Source organism: Squalius cephalus (genome assembly GCF_949319135.1).
Source record: "Squalius cephalus genome assembly, chromosome: 11".
NCBI classification, from domain to species: domain Eukaryota; kingdom Metazoa; phylum Chordata; class Actinopteri; order Cypriniformes; family Leuciscidae; genus Squalius; species Squalius cephalus.
This window is the reverse complement of record NC_137132.1, coordinates 28,752,572-28,767,571: the sequence shown is the minus strand read 5'-3', so window position 1 is coordinate 28,767,571 and position 15,000 is coordinate 28,752,572. Positions and strand designations below refer to the sequence as shown.

General features: G+C 40.5%; 1 protein-coding gene across 3 annotated transcripts in view; it reads right to left on the bottom strand.

The window, feature by feature from the left end:
• Positions 1–15,000, bottom strand: part of fat3a (FAT atypical cadherin 3a) — a 167,837-nt gene that overhangs the window by 45,280 nt on the left and 107,557 nt on the right. For all 3 annotated transcript variants that reach the window (XM_079885843.1, XM_079885844.1, XM_079885845.1), the window contains exons 8-11: positions 10,255–10,394; positions 7,284–7,559; positions 6,321–6,531; positions 1,736–5,845 (exon numbers count right to left, since the gene is read on the bottom strand). In XM_079885843.1, coding sequence (XP_079741969.1) covers positions 1,736–5,845; positions 6,321–6,531; positions 7,284–7,559; positions 10,255–10,394 — 4,737 coding nt within the window. The remainder of the gene's footprint in view (positions 1–1,735; positions 5,846–6,320; positions 6,532–7,283; positions 7,560–10,254; positions 10,395–15,000) is intronic.

Sequence of the window (15,000 nt, the reverse complement as noted above, 5' to 3'; positions counted from 1 at the left end):
ACATTAGTTTACATGCTGTGGGCTATGATTTAATTAAAGGGATAGTTCACTCAAATATAAAAATTCAAACGTGTATGACTTTTTTTCTGAAATCCTTTCCATGCAAATACAATGAATAGAGATCTTTTAATCTTTTAGGCTTCAAAACTATATATATATATATATATATGTGTGTGTGTGTGTGATTATTAGATATTGATTATATTTTACATTTATTTATATCACTATTATATATATGGATTTTTAGACACAACAGAGAATTCAATATTCAGAAAACAATCCTTGGTACAATGCAGACAACAATTAGCCAACATTTAGCATCTAAACTGCTAGTGTCACAATGTTTACTTTAGTTTCAATGCTGTGGGCTGCAATTAAGTAAAGAGTCAGAGCCTTTGTGCGTGCATGTGTGCGTGTGTGTGTGTGTGTGTGTGTGTGTGTGTGTGAGTGAGTGTTGTGCGTGGTAAATCTTGTTAAAAATACTGCTCCTGCTGGTGGCAGTCTAAATCATGATCACAGCATAAAGGTTGAGCTTAATCGAAATTCTGTTCAGGCCAAGAAGTGTGTTTCTGCGTTTGTGTGTGTGCGTGTGTGAAAAAAGCATGAATTATAGAACAAGGCAGCTCCCTAATTCAATGTTATGAGTTTCTGAGCGCCTAATTTACAAGTGTGTGCTGCTTAGGAGCATGTGCAAGGTGTGTATGTGCGTGATGGTGTGTGCAATCTGTTTCTTGTCACCAAGCAAGGTGTTCTACACTGCCTGAATATAAAAGTATATTTAAAGCTGGCTGAGCTAGATGCTGATAAGGAGGAGTTTTATATTTGCCCTTTTGAAAGACGCTATCCACCTAAACTACTGCTTTCGGAAATGCCACTGTATTATGTTTCGAGACGTGAAGAGTTGCGCTTGCCTATCACAAATCCGCACCAGTATAATTTGCATGCAGTTGCATCACAGCTTTAATAAAACCCTTATAAAGCAAGTGTGGTTTTGCTCTCCAGCAAGAATAAGTCTGCATCCACCCGCAAAATCCAGCTGGTAGCCCTAGAGCGAATAATCCATTATCAGGAAAGGATGAATGAGGTGTAATTACTGTGGACTTCTGACATTCTATAATAGCGTTGTTCTACATTATGCTTACATGCAGAACAGGGCTTGAGAAAATCAGGCTATGTTTAGATTGAGAGCACACACACACACACACACACACACAGAGTTACACTGCATGGTAAGGTATTAGGGCATCAAAACTATGTGCTCGTTGAACTTTTTCAAAACAGTTTGTCTTCTCTCTATATTTCATTATGGATTTATGGTTTTTTTTGTGTGTACGGAGCATTGTCAAGCTGGAACATATGATTGTCTAAAGAAACTGCATGATTGTTGCTTGATTTTATGCACATGAAAAAATGGGGGTAGCTGAAATAGCCAAACAAAATAAAAATTCTCTCATCATTTACTCATTTAACCTCATTGTCATTCCAAACTTCTGTGAAATTCAAAGACATTCTGAGGAATATTGAATATTGAGTTTTTGTCCATACAATGAAAGTCAGTAGCGTCCAAAACAACAATCCCCATTGACTTTCATTGTATGGACAAAAAAAACATTTTTCTAAATATCTTATTTTGTGTATTCAGTCAAGTTTTCAGTACATATACATATACATATACATATAAACTATACATGTAAGCAGTTAACATAATTTTTTTGCCAGTTCCAAAAGTTCTTACCTGTAATATGATAGGTGACTTGTCGGTTTCCAGGTGAGCTGTCATTGTCCCTTGTGTTAAGTACTGCCACCACTTCACCAGGTGCATCACTCTCCCGTACGTTTCCGAAGTAACGGGGCTGAAGAAACTGCGGTACGTTGTCATTGGAGTCGCTCACTGCTATAGTTATAGTAGTTGAGGACGACTGACTTGCAGGATCTCCAAGGTCAAATGCCCAGACTGTAAGACTGTGGGCTGGGCTCTGTTCATGGTCCAGCCCTTTCAGAGTCGATATCCAACCAGAGCTGCTGTCAATTGTAAAGTAGGCACCATGCTCTTCAATGTCCTCACCGCCAGAGCCACCAAGCAACCCAGGTGGAGCAAGACTGTAGGTCACCTGACCATTAGCTGCCCAATCAGGATCCAAAGCTCGCACTTGAAGAATTCTAGTTCCAGGAGAAAGACCCTCGGTGACTGACGCCTCATAGATATCTGACTCAAACGCAGGTTTGTTATCATTGACATCTTGTACTTTGACCTCCACATCCACAGCTGAAACGGCATCCAACCGTCCCTGCTGCAACATTGCAATCACTTTAAAATGATAGGCCTGTGTCAGCTCTCGGTCCAGTGCTTTGTCAAGTTTGATAGTGCCACTTTCTTTGTCTACCACAAACACTCCATCACTGTTACTCTCTGGAGTCTGTCCGATCACCGCTGAGAAGCTTACTGGTAAGGAAGAGTGGCTAGTCGAGGTGTGTAGATGCACCGCACCCAGCAAGGAACCGATGGGCATGTCCTCTGGCACAGTAAAGGAGAATTGTGGTTGGCTGAAGGAAGGTATGTGTGCATCAGCGGACAAAACATGTATGTAGACTGACACAAGGGAATGTTTAACAGGTGAACCTCCATCAGAGGCTTTAACGAAGAAGGATAGTACAGACCCACGCAAAGAGGCAAAGTTGCCTTTGGTGACAACCCAGCCACTGTCCGGGTCGATATCCAGAAGTTCAGTAACCTGCAGGCTGGCCTCACTGTACAGACTGTAGCTCACTTGTCCGTTGGCACCTTGATCTACATCCCAAGCTTGCACTTGCATCACAAGCGTACCTGGTTCAACCCCAGACCGCACACTTGCATGGTACTCTGAGGCGCTAAAAAGTGGAGTGTTGTCATTCTCGTCTAGTACAGTGATCCGGACACTGCAATATCCAGATCGGCCACCTGCATCCACAGCCGCAATGGACAGCACAATCTCACTTCGTTCTTCCCGGTCCAGACGCTCAAGAGTCATGATTTGTCCACTGCCATCAATACTGAACAAGTCTCGAGCGGAATCTGAGAGCAGCACATACCTCACTTCCCCAAACGGTCCAGGATCAGCATCTTGCGCCCTGATTGCGATGACCTTTGATCCCACTGGTGCGTTTTCCCGTACATCGGCCTCGTACATGCCCTGGGTGAACTGGGGGGTGTGCAGATTAGCTCGCTCTACTCTAACATGCACTTGCGCCGTACTGGTAAAGACACCGTCTGAAACACTTACGTTCAGGGTGATGGCGGAAGGCATGCGCTGCATGCGTCGCTGGCCACTCAGGGTGAGGACACCAGAGGCGGCATCTATCTCAAACAACATCCTTTCGTTTCCAGACACCAGGCCATACTGCAAGCGCTCTGCGTCTGAGCGGTCTGCGTCAGAGGCCTGTATGCATGTTACAAAGTGCCCTTTGGGTGCCAACTCATTGATTGAGGCTTCATATAGCAGTTGGTTAAACACTGGAGCGTTGTCGTTGGTGTCCGTGACATCGACTGTGACCCACACTTCGCTGCTCAGTGGGGGAAAGCCATTATCTGTTGCCTTGACAAGAAACACATAACGCTGGATGGTCTCATGGTCCAGGGAGCGAGCGGTCAGAATTAGACCACTGCTGCTGTCAATGTGGAAGTGGTCAGTGCTGTTGGTATGGTCTGGAATGATTTGGTACCGTATAGCTGCATTTTTCTTGGAGTCGCTGTCCGTTGCGAGCACCTGCAAAGCAGCAGTGCCAATCATGGCAGTTTCTGAAATGACGGCTTTGTACGAGGGCCGCTCAAACACTGGAGGGTTGTCATTGACATCCAAAACAGTAACTTCAACGTCCACTTCTGCACGAGCACCTGTGAGGCAGTCCGTTGCTCTAACAATGAGTCTGTGGACAGGGCTGGTCTCATAGTCAAGGGCAGAGATGACACTAATGACCCCCGTGTCAAATCCAATGGAGAAGAGCGTTCCAGGGTCACCATGCTTGATTGTGTAAAGGACACTCTGGCCTTCAGGGCTGCTGGCATTTATTCCCAGAATTGGAGTCCATACTGGTATATCTTCGCTCACTTTTACCGAGTAGAATGGTCGGTCGAATACTGGCATTGCTCTGTTTACCACTGTAACAGGAAAGGTGACTGAAGAGGACAGAGGTGGTGTTCCCATGTCACGGGCAAACACCAGAACCTGATATTCCACACTGGAGAGATCCGCCTCGAAAGCTCTCCGTAAGCGAAGCTCGCCGCTCACACGGTCCATCTCGAAATGTCCCAGTTCATCCTGTAGAAAGTAGCTGACCTCTCCATTTTGTCCTTTGTCTCGGTCCACTGCCGTCACTCGAAATATTGCAGTCCCAGGCTCCGCTTCTACTTGCACAGCAGCATAGTATGGCAATCCAACAAAAACTGGAGCGTTGTCGTTGACATCGGTGACTTGAACTCGAACCAGCGCCCTTGCAACACGAAGACGATCTTCCTCACGTCCCGCTTGTACCAAAAGTCCATATTCCTCCTTCTCCTCCCTGTCCAACGGGACTCCAACAGTTTCAATGGCACCAGAAGTTGGCCTGATGCGAAATTTCCCTCCTGCATTCAGCAAAGTATAGCGCAGTGGTTCATTCAACTTGTTCCCTAATGCTGTTACCACAGCAACTGTTGTTATATTGCCATTGTTCTCCTCAATGTTGGAATTGTAGGCATTTTGAGTAAAAGCCAGCCCACTGTCCAGAGCCTCATGCACCAGGATGGTAACCAGAGAGGTGCTAGAAAAGCGTCCGTCTGAAACGCGGATGTTAAAGCGAAATCGTTCTTTGCTAAATGTACTGTTTCTCACAGTCAACAGTCCAGTACTTGGCTCAATGCTGAAATGTTCTAAGCTGCCATCTGTCAATGAGTAGGTGAGCTCTGACTGGCCATTACCATCGGGATCAGTAGCAAAGACTTGTAGGGCTTCTACACCTTCATAAGTTGGGAGCAGAAGGACAGCTTCATAGGAATCCTGGGAAAATTTAGGTGGGCAGTCGTTAACATCTTGCACCTCAATAGTCACTTCTGCAGGCCGCTCAGCTGAGAGCTGAGGATTCCCACTGTCTCGGACGTTAACGTGGAAACGAAATGTAGGTGTGGTTTCATGGTCAAGTGGAGCAATTGTCCTTATGGATCCAGTTCCGGCATCTACTGCAAAGAAGCGCCTAGCAGATTCTTCCATGATCTGGTAAACTAACAGGGCATTATGGTTGCGGTCAGCATCGGTTGCTCGTATGACCAGCGGTTGACCGTTGTCACTCTGCACAACACTGTTAAGCCCAGCGCCTTCACTGATACTTCCATGGTAATGCAGCTGTTGGAAAACCGGTGCGTTGTCGTTTTGGTCGAGAACTGTAACTGTTATTGTAGCATTTGAGGCCTGTCCAGCCATGTTGCTTGCAGTGACTATTAGCACGTAGGAAGAAACTGTCTCAAAGTCCAGTGATTTCTGTGTAGTGATCACTCCACTGTACTGGTTGATGCGGAATGTCCTATGACCATTGCCGTGGCGAATATCATAGGTAAGGGTGGAGAGACTTAAAGCGTTTACTGTGATGACTGAAGCTCCTATGGCGACACCCTCTGATATCTCCGCCTGATATTCACTTTGGGGAAACTTGGGACCAGCGTTATCAGACAAGGTGACTGCGATTCGGACGACAGCTGTTGATGATAATGCTGGAGAACCATTATCAGTTGCTTTGACAGACAAGACGTAGTGACCAATGTTTGACAGCTCCAGTTCCCGAGCCAATGAGATGATGCCCAAAACAGGATCAATCCGGAATGTGTTCCCTGTGTTCCCTACATTGAAAGAGAAAAAAAAGAGAGTAAGAAAAATAAGATCTTACAAATATACAGTTATTAAAATTATGGAAAAAATGGTAATATGGGAAATATGTTGTGACAAAAAAAAAAAAAAAAAAAAAAAAACTTTAAATGAAAACTATTTTCCAGCTTCATCAAAAATTGATCCATATATGCTGGCTTTTCCTTCACAGTCCAACTTATCCATTAAAAATAAAAGAATATTTATAGATGGTAAAGAAATTCATACGTTTATGAATTATGGTTTATGGCTTATGTCTATTGATCTATGTTTACTGGTCCAAGTCATACTCTTGAGCACAGATTAATTCAATAAGGCAAATAATTGGTAATAAGTTATTCGTAAACACAATTTACATTTACTATTAATTTATCATGAGACAAATTGAGTTAAGTGTGTCCATTCAGTGAAGTGTGTCCAGACTTTGATAATATGTGAGCGTGTGCATACCTGAGTCGACGCTGTAGCTGATTTGTGCATTCTGGCCCTTGTCCTTATCGAGTGCAGTCACAGTGAGAACAGCCGATCCCAGAGCAGCTGATTCATACACCTGTCCATCATACATCACCATGGTGAAAAGAGGGGCGTGGTCATTCACATCCTCCACACCGATCAGGACACGAGCAAGGCTACGTCTGTACGGGAACTCTTGATCTTTCACCTAGTATGAAAAAAACAAAAAAAAAAAGCAAGAATGATATAGAATGAAATAAATAAGAGGTAGCTTAGAAACAAAAATGAATTCCCTGTCTGAGACAGACAGCAATATCCAACACAAACAAAGAGCAACACACACACACACACACACACACAAACACACACACAACAAACTCAAATTCGCTCACTGCCAGACGGAGTGGATAACATCTCTCTCCGGATTATAATAACAAATTTCATCTGTTTGCAGGTAGCAGGAATATCCTTGTGCTTATTAGATATGACACTCACTGTCTCTCACCCTCGTCAGGGGAGTGCGGAAACAAGGAGTGATACAGATCAGATCAATAATTAGATCACAGTGGAGAAACGACACAGGTGCAGACAACATTAAACTAGTGACGGCTGCCAAAGCACAAGGAGCAATCTCCTGTTACTGTCATACCTGCACTCAAGCATGGAGAGCGTTAAAGAGAGAGAGGAGGGAGGCAGATCTGTGGGAATGTACACTACCAACACTAATCAAATACCTCTCCTGTTTTATGTTTTATCTAGCTATTGAGTCACATTGTTCTCTCTAAAATAAAATCTATTTTCTATTTATATCTATTTATCTATGAGGCTGCTTACTGGTCCAAGTCTTTATCCTTTATATTGAAAACAGATTAATTAAAGAAAGTCATTAATGTCACCCTAACTTTTGTGCAGTATTTTCATAATATCTATGAGATTATGAAGAAAGCCTTGTCTGATTACCATGATGGTGAGGATGTGCTGTGTTCGGCTCTCGTGGTCCAGTCTGCGAGCCGTGTAGATGATGCCGCTGTTAGGGTCGATGCGGAAGAGGCGCATGCTGCTGGGGTCAACGCTGCTCTGGAGGCTAAAGGTCAAGCGGTGACGCTCGTCGCGGTCGGATGCCAACACCTGGACCACCTCTGTATCCGGGGGCGTGTCCTCTGTGATTGTGATGTCATAGGTGGGCTGGGAAAAAACGGGCGGGTTGTCGTTGTTGTCCAAAACAGTAATCTGGACCTGTGAAAATGACAGGAAGTCAACATGAAATATAGTGCAAAAGTGCCCGCCCCCTTTTTTTTAGCGGCGATTTCGAATTCCATTCATTTTTCCCATAGGGATTTTAAAATGGTCTTTGTTAAAGAGTTACCATGAACCAAGCCAATCCGCTACGAGGTGAATCACAAAATCGGACAAAAAGACAAAGGTACAAGACTGTGAACTTAACGGCTTTAGTGAGGGAAGGAACTCCAATCCCATGAAGCATTGCGAACAGCATAATCGAATTACAAACGATGGAGGAATATAAAACTAGGCTACACATTTACAAATGTTGATAATATGTATACAAACAATATATTTTAAGTTTATTGCAAAATATGCATGTTTATACAAACATTTAAGTATTTTGAGAACGTAGAGAGTCATTCGCAGTGCTTCATGGGAGTGGGCGGAGCTAACAAGATCTTTTTCGACTCTCTGATTGGTGTAATTTTCTACAGCATCATGGGTAATGTAGTTTTTCGCCAGGAATTCCACGGTTAAACAAGATTATTTTAAAATTATCAGCAGAAGCAAATACCATTGATTAACAAACTCGTAACTCACAGCAGGTCTTTAAAAGTGTAGAAGTTATTGTTAAAAATCAAGTTTTTACTTCCGGAACCCGACTGTTGCACTCGATTGTACTTTCTTAGTAGCAGTTGAGCTTTATTAAGCTGAAATAAAATATTATATTATATGAAAAACTTAAACGAAAGTTAGAAATGTTGAAATACTAAAATTACTAAAACTAAAATGAATATTATAAAGCTAATTAGAAATATAAAAAAACAATAAAATCAGAAAAGAAACGCAATTACTAAAAAAAAGTTGAAAATATAATGGCTGAAAATATAAAAAAAAATAAAAGTTTATTCCAAATATGAATACAATACTATAGAAATAATACCTAAATAACACTCAAATTCATGGTTATATTCTGAATGATTCACCTTCCACACTGTGCACATCTAAGCAACGAAGAAGCCTCGTTTTTTATTGACTTTACGAGTCAGAAAGTCACATGACTCACCATGAGTGTCTGAACAAATCGAAGTTGAATGCTGAACGCTGCCTGAAATGCAATTGTCTGACGCAAGTACTCAGCTGTCGCTAACTTGTATAAATAATAACCACCACAGCAGTCGTCGGAGCACGCAGGCAGTGTGTGTGTGTGTGTGTGTGTGTGTGTGTCTGTGATCGAACCGCGTCGGCTGATCTAATTATAAAGTAATAACAGACGTGTACTTCCGTCTCACACTCGTCCTTGCGGAGACACGCTGAGATCCATCTGTGTGTGTGTGTGTCGCAGACCGTGAATGAATGTGTATTTGTGTATGAAAGTAAGTGTATTGTATTTTTAAATGAGTGCATTTGCATGTAACAGAGTGTGTGTCCGTGAAAGTGTTGTTAAATGAGTGCAGTTGACTGAATTTAAATGAGTTATCTTTTGTGTTTGCATTCTTGTGCATGAGTGTGTAGGCTAGTATGTGTTCATTTACTTTGTACAGTGAGTGAATAAACTGAATAAATGCGCCTCCCACCCCAAACACTGCGGCAGCTTCTACTCCGGATCGATCATTCATTTTTCCTCACTCTCCCACATTTTTTTCTCCTTTCGGGATGGATCGTGTCCTTTCAACTCTGACCTTCACGCACATATTACACCGCGAAGACTCGTATCTATGGCAACGAAGCGATCAATCCGATGGGACCTTGACATCAAGGGATAGGCAATCTGAACGATGACAGACGCTATCAATCAAACTCTCACCATCAAACATCAGCATCAATCATCGACTAAACAGCTGCTGTCAGGACGACACACACTCAAAACCTGCTTCCCTGCACATCAAAAGTGCCCAAAAGATAGAAGCATCATTATGCTGCCTTTTAAGATAGTGTCTGGCCAAATTCTAATTAAGTAGAACAAGCTCAGTGAAGAAAAAAAAAAAAAAAATGGTGTAGAGTTATTAATAAATAAATTCATATAAATAAAATATGTATTACATATTGAGACATGCTGACTATAAATATCAATTAATATAAATAGGCTACATTAATATTAATTTATATAAATTAAATATTAATTATATTAACAAAATATTAATATACAATATTGGCATATGAGTAGAAAGCAATGCTGATTATAAATATTAAATAATATAAATAAACATTTTTATAAATAAAATATTAATCATATTCTATAATATAAAATATTGGTGTATGAGAGAGACATGCTGACTATAACTATTATTTAATATAATGCATTTGTATTAATTTATATAAAAAAATGATATTAACATAATATTAATATAAAATATTGGCAAATGGGATTCTAAATATTAAATAATATAAGTATATAAATAGTAATTAATATAACTATATAAATATCAATTATATTAATATACAAAATGAATATAAAATATTGGTGTACGAGTGGAGAGAAATTCTGATTACATATAATTGCATATAAATATTATTTACACATAAATAAAATATTAACACAAAATATTAAATAAATATACATTTGTTAACTAGTAAGGCTATGTTTTTGGAGCTGAACATTGAGAGTCTCTTAATCATGTTTGTGTCCATGAAAGTTAATTATTATGTTTTGTTTTTTTTTTGTTTTTTTTTTTGTCTGTGTGTGTGTGTGTGTTTGTGTGTTTACCTGAGTGTACGCTATATTAGTCCCATCTGTAACCTCCACAGTGAGGTTGTAAAATGATCGCTGCTCGGCGTCCAGAGGTTTAGCGATGACGATAGTTCCGACACCTTTCTCGACGTCAAACATACTGTCCACGTCACCGCCTTACGTGAAAAGAGACAACATGATTAAACACAAGAACTCTCCATATCTCTCTCTTTCACACACACACACACGCACACACGCACACACACACACACACACACACACACACACACACACATATCCCACACAGATATTCAAATTCACACCAGTGCAATACTCATGTACACCAAACGGGGGCGCTAAAGGGTTTTAAAGTGCAAAACATAAGTAGGATGAGATTTCCTCATCATACCCACACAGCAAACACACAACACAAACCACACATATGCAATGCACACATAACACACAACCCCTGTGTAACACACATTTAAAACGCACATAATCTACATATTCATATATAAAACACAATAGACACACATATGCAAGATACTTCAATTCACACATACTACATTCACAACACACTCACACAAATATATGGAGACATATTCACTAACATGTGTAATGTATGCATGTGTTTGTATGTGCTAGTTAAGTGACTAAAAGGATTCCTACATTTTCTAAGACTTTGTCTTTATATTTCTACACAACAAGTACGTGCACAAACAGTCTAACGCAACACATGCCTCCCATACACACACAGAAGTGCTCTCAGAATCAGCTCTAGTCAGATGCATATGAACCATTAAACACCAACAGAAGAGACAACAAACGTACAGATTGAAGAAACGGCTGTTTTCTCACAGCAAAAGTTGACTATAATGGAGAGTTGACCCAAAAATGTAAACTATGTGAATACTCCCTCTCATGTCGAAGCAAATCCGACTTACTTTCTTTCGTGGAAGACAAAAGATACACGTCTATCGTTAGTCAAGCTCCAAAAATGCACCATGAAGTAGTCCATATGACCGCCCTTTAAAGTCATACGATAATTATGTGTGAACAAACTAAAATTTGTTATCATTCACTGTAAATCGTAGCTCTCAACTGTTGCTTTAAAAAAATAAATAATAATAATTCAACTTTGCAGCATCGTGATTAGTCACATGACATGCGATAATAAGAATTCAATCCTGATGCCATATGCCTTTTTGTGGCATCTTTAAAGGCACAATATATTACCAATATATTAGTGGTCATCTAATATTGTAATTTTAACATTTTTATTTATATAATTAACATATTTTTTAATATATTTTCATTATAGGCAGATATTACATATTCATTGGCCAATAATATGCATTTAATTTCCCCCATTTTGCCATATTCCATATTTCTTTTCTTGGCATATATAAAGACACAGATGCACAATATTGTTATTGTTAAAAATATTTATTTTTAATGATTTTAATTAAGGCTGATATTCCATATTTATTAGCCAATTACAGTTATGTAATTCCCCCTATTTTAATATTACTTTTGCCTTTCTCCAGCACAACTTACAAAAGACAATGATAGACTATGGCCATTAAAAACTTAATAATACTACCATTAAAAACACTATTAAAGAGTTCTTTCCCATTAAGAGAGCACATCTTTTTTAATGTCGGCATGAAACAGAAGTTGCGATAGTCTTTTCTTCTCTATTGTGACGTATATCAGAGTGAAACAGCTTCTCGAGCAAGAACAAATGTAGGGCGGGACTTGATTTTGTCAATGGGGAATTGATTGGATGGTCGTGGTTTGCTATTGGTGGATGTCATGTGAGTGACAGGTAGCCCCGCCCTCACGCCATCAGTGAGCTGCTAAAATAAATTATGTGCACGGATAAATCAATTATAATAAATACTGCAATATTCCGTTAAAAAAAATAATAATAATTAAGTATTATTTTATTTCAAAGTAGTTTAGTATTATGATATTGCCCATTTATCGGTTATCGCGACAACATGAAAACAATTATTGGCTTATTGGTATCAGATAAAATTGTAATATTTGTGCATCCCTATGCAAACAAACACAAATGAGACTTAAATTTCAGTCTGTTTCTCACACAAAACTATCAAATGACTTCAGAAGACTTGGAATATACAGTGCACTACTTTTTTTTAACCCTTTCTGACACGATTTGCTTTCGTTGTATGACAAAAAGCAGCTCCACCATTGTGATTAAAATCTTTTACGCTCCACAGAAGAATAAAGTTACACAGGTTTGGAACGACACAAGGATGGAACTGTCATTTACAGGTGAAGTATCTCTTTAGCATGTAGTTCAGGTGGTTGCATCAGTGTGTTTGGACGCCTGTGAGTGTGAACAGAGGTGAAAGTGTGTTTTGGCAGGGAGTTATGTTCCTTCTTCACACTCGTTCTACCCGGGGCACATTAATCATCTCGTGCCGCCTGTTGCTCTAACACCTGGTAGAGAGATACACTTACACATGCATACACACACTTACACACCCTTTCATTCATCACCGTCCACCCTCGCTGTCCTCACACGCTCTCTCTCGTCTGTCAAGCTAACCCTGGGTTGACCCCTGACCTTTACCCACACTCGATTGGCTGTTTAATGACGCATTTAATCAGGCCGCACATGATAAGGCTGGGTCAACGACCGCCAGAAGGGTTTTAGGTACCTCATAAACAAAACAAACACTCATACACACATGGATGGAAGCACAAATTAAACCATTATCGCCACTGCACAGTAAACACTTAGCACACACGCATGCATTCAATAAAATATCACACGCACATTTAAATCACATTTGAATCGAGACGCTTGTCTCCAAATTCACATCCCAACCAATAATGTAGAAGCAATACAGCACAACACCAAGGGATGATGGGAAAGCAGAGCTAGCTGATGGTTAAACAGCAACAGAGCAACAGCAGTTCTGCTGAACTTGTATAAATATATATAGAGAGAGAAAGACAGACGGAAAGAGAAAGAGAGAAAGACAGGAGTTGAAAGAGACAAATAGACAGACAGAAAGAGAGAGATAAACATGCAGAGACAAACAGACATAGAAAGAGAGACAGGTAAAGAGAGAAAGACAGGTAGAGAAACACACCATGACCCGACTGACGCTCAGGAAAGTTGAAATTGTCAATGCGTCGACACAAAAGTATATCATTTCCACGTGTTTTTAAAGGGGACCTATTAATACAAGTCTCTGGTGTCCCCAGAATGTGTCTGTGAAGTTTTAGCTCAAACTATCCTACAGATCATTTATTATAGCTTGCCAAATTTGCCCCTATTTGGGTGTGAGCAAAATCACGCCGTTGTTGTGTGTATCCCTTTAAATGCAAATGAGCTGCTGTTGCAGCCCTCCCCCTTTCCAGAAGAGGGCGGAGCCTTTACAGCTCGTGCTTAAAATACTCCGGCAACAACAAAACTGGAGAACGTCACGCGGCCAAAACGACAGAAATTGTCAGTAGTGTTGTTCAGCCTTCTATGTTTAAACCGTAGTCGGACACTGATGGAGAGACTCTGGATGGTTAGTGGATAAATTTAATGAGTTAAGTTGATTCAACTCATCGACTAGCATGTTTATCTAAAAATCTTTCAAAAACAACTTTTGTGCAAATCCAGGGTTGAACCGAACGTTTGTGAAGCAGTCCGGCGTAAAATGATCTGCAGAAATGTATAACACTAAGTATTTCCTTCATAAATGAAATTCAACCAGTGGCTCAGATGGCGAGAGTCTATGGAGACTCTTATGCTCGTTGGCACGTCTAACAACAGAACATTTGTAATGTTTTTTCTACATCTCCAGCTGCTACAGCGAGAAAACAGAAATGGCGACTGCTGCGGCTCACTGAGGGCGGGATCTATGCTAATAAGGCAGGTCGTCACAAGAAGCCCCGCCCATGTTTGCCAGCCCTGCTCGTTTGGAGAGACTGTTTATGATTTATAGGGATTATAAAAAAAGAAGTGGGTGGATTTTTACCATTATAGGCTGGTTGTTTACACACACTGTGGACACACATCTATAAAAGTGAATTTTGCTGAATAGGTCTTTAAGTCTTCTTAAGCCAATTTAAAGGGATAGTTCACCCAAAAATGCAAATTTTTCCATAATTTACGCACCCTCAAGCCATCCTAATCCTAGGTGTGTATGACTTTCTTCTTTCAGCCAAACCAGTCAGAGTTATATTTAAAAAAATATTCTGGCTCTTTCAAGCTTTATAATGGGAGTGAATAGTAATAAAATAGAGATTTTGAAGCCCAAAAAAGTGCATCCCTCCATTATAAAAGTACTCCATACGACTCCAGCGGGTTAATAAAGGCCTTCTGAAGCGAAGCGATGGATTTTTTTTTTAAGTAAAATATCAATGTTTATTACTTTATAAACTATAATCACTGGCTTCCGGTAATGGCCGTAAGCAAGTCTAGTTCCGGTGGAAGAGTGACCTCTGACCCGACGCATGACGTAATGACGAAAGCGGAAGCGCAGAGGATATGAGCAAAACAAAACACGTCTAACAAATTCTAAACGAGAATTTTGAAAGAGAAATGTCAGAGGAGCTTGAGTTTGTTGCCCAGCCCTGTTTGTTTGAACCGCGAGAGGTGTCAACTCTCACCTAAGCTTATGCTACGTCTACATCCTACGCCATACGTCGGGTCAGAGGTCACTCATCCGCCGGAACTCGACTCTCGGACGCGTGCCTGAATTCTACTGTTAGAGCTATCTGGCAAAACTTAAATCACTGTTTATTTCATTT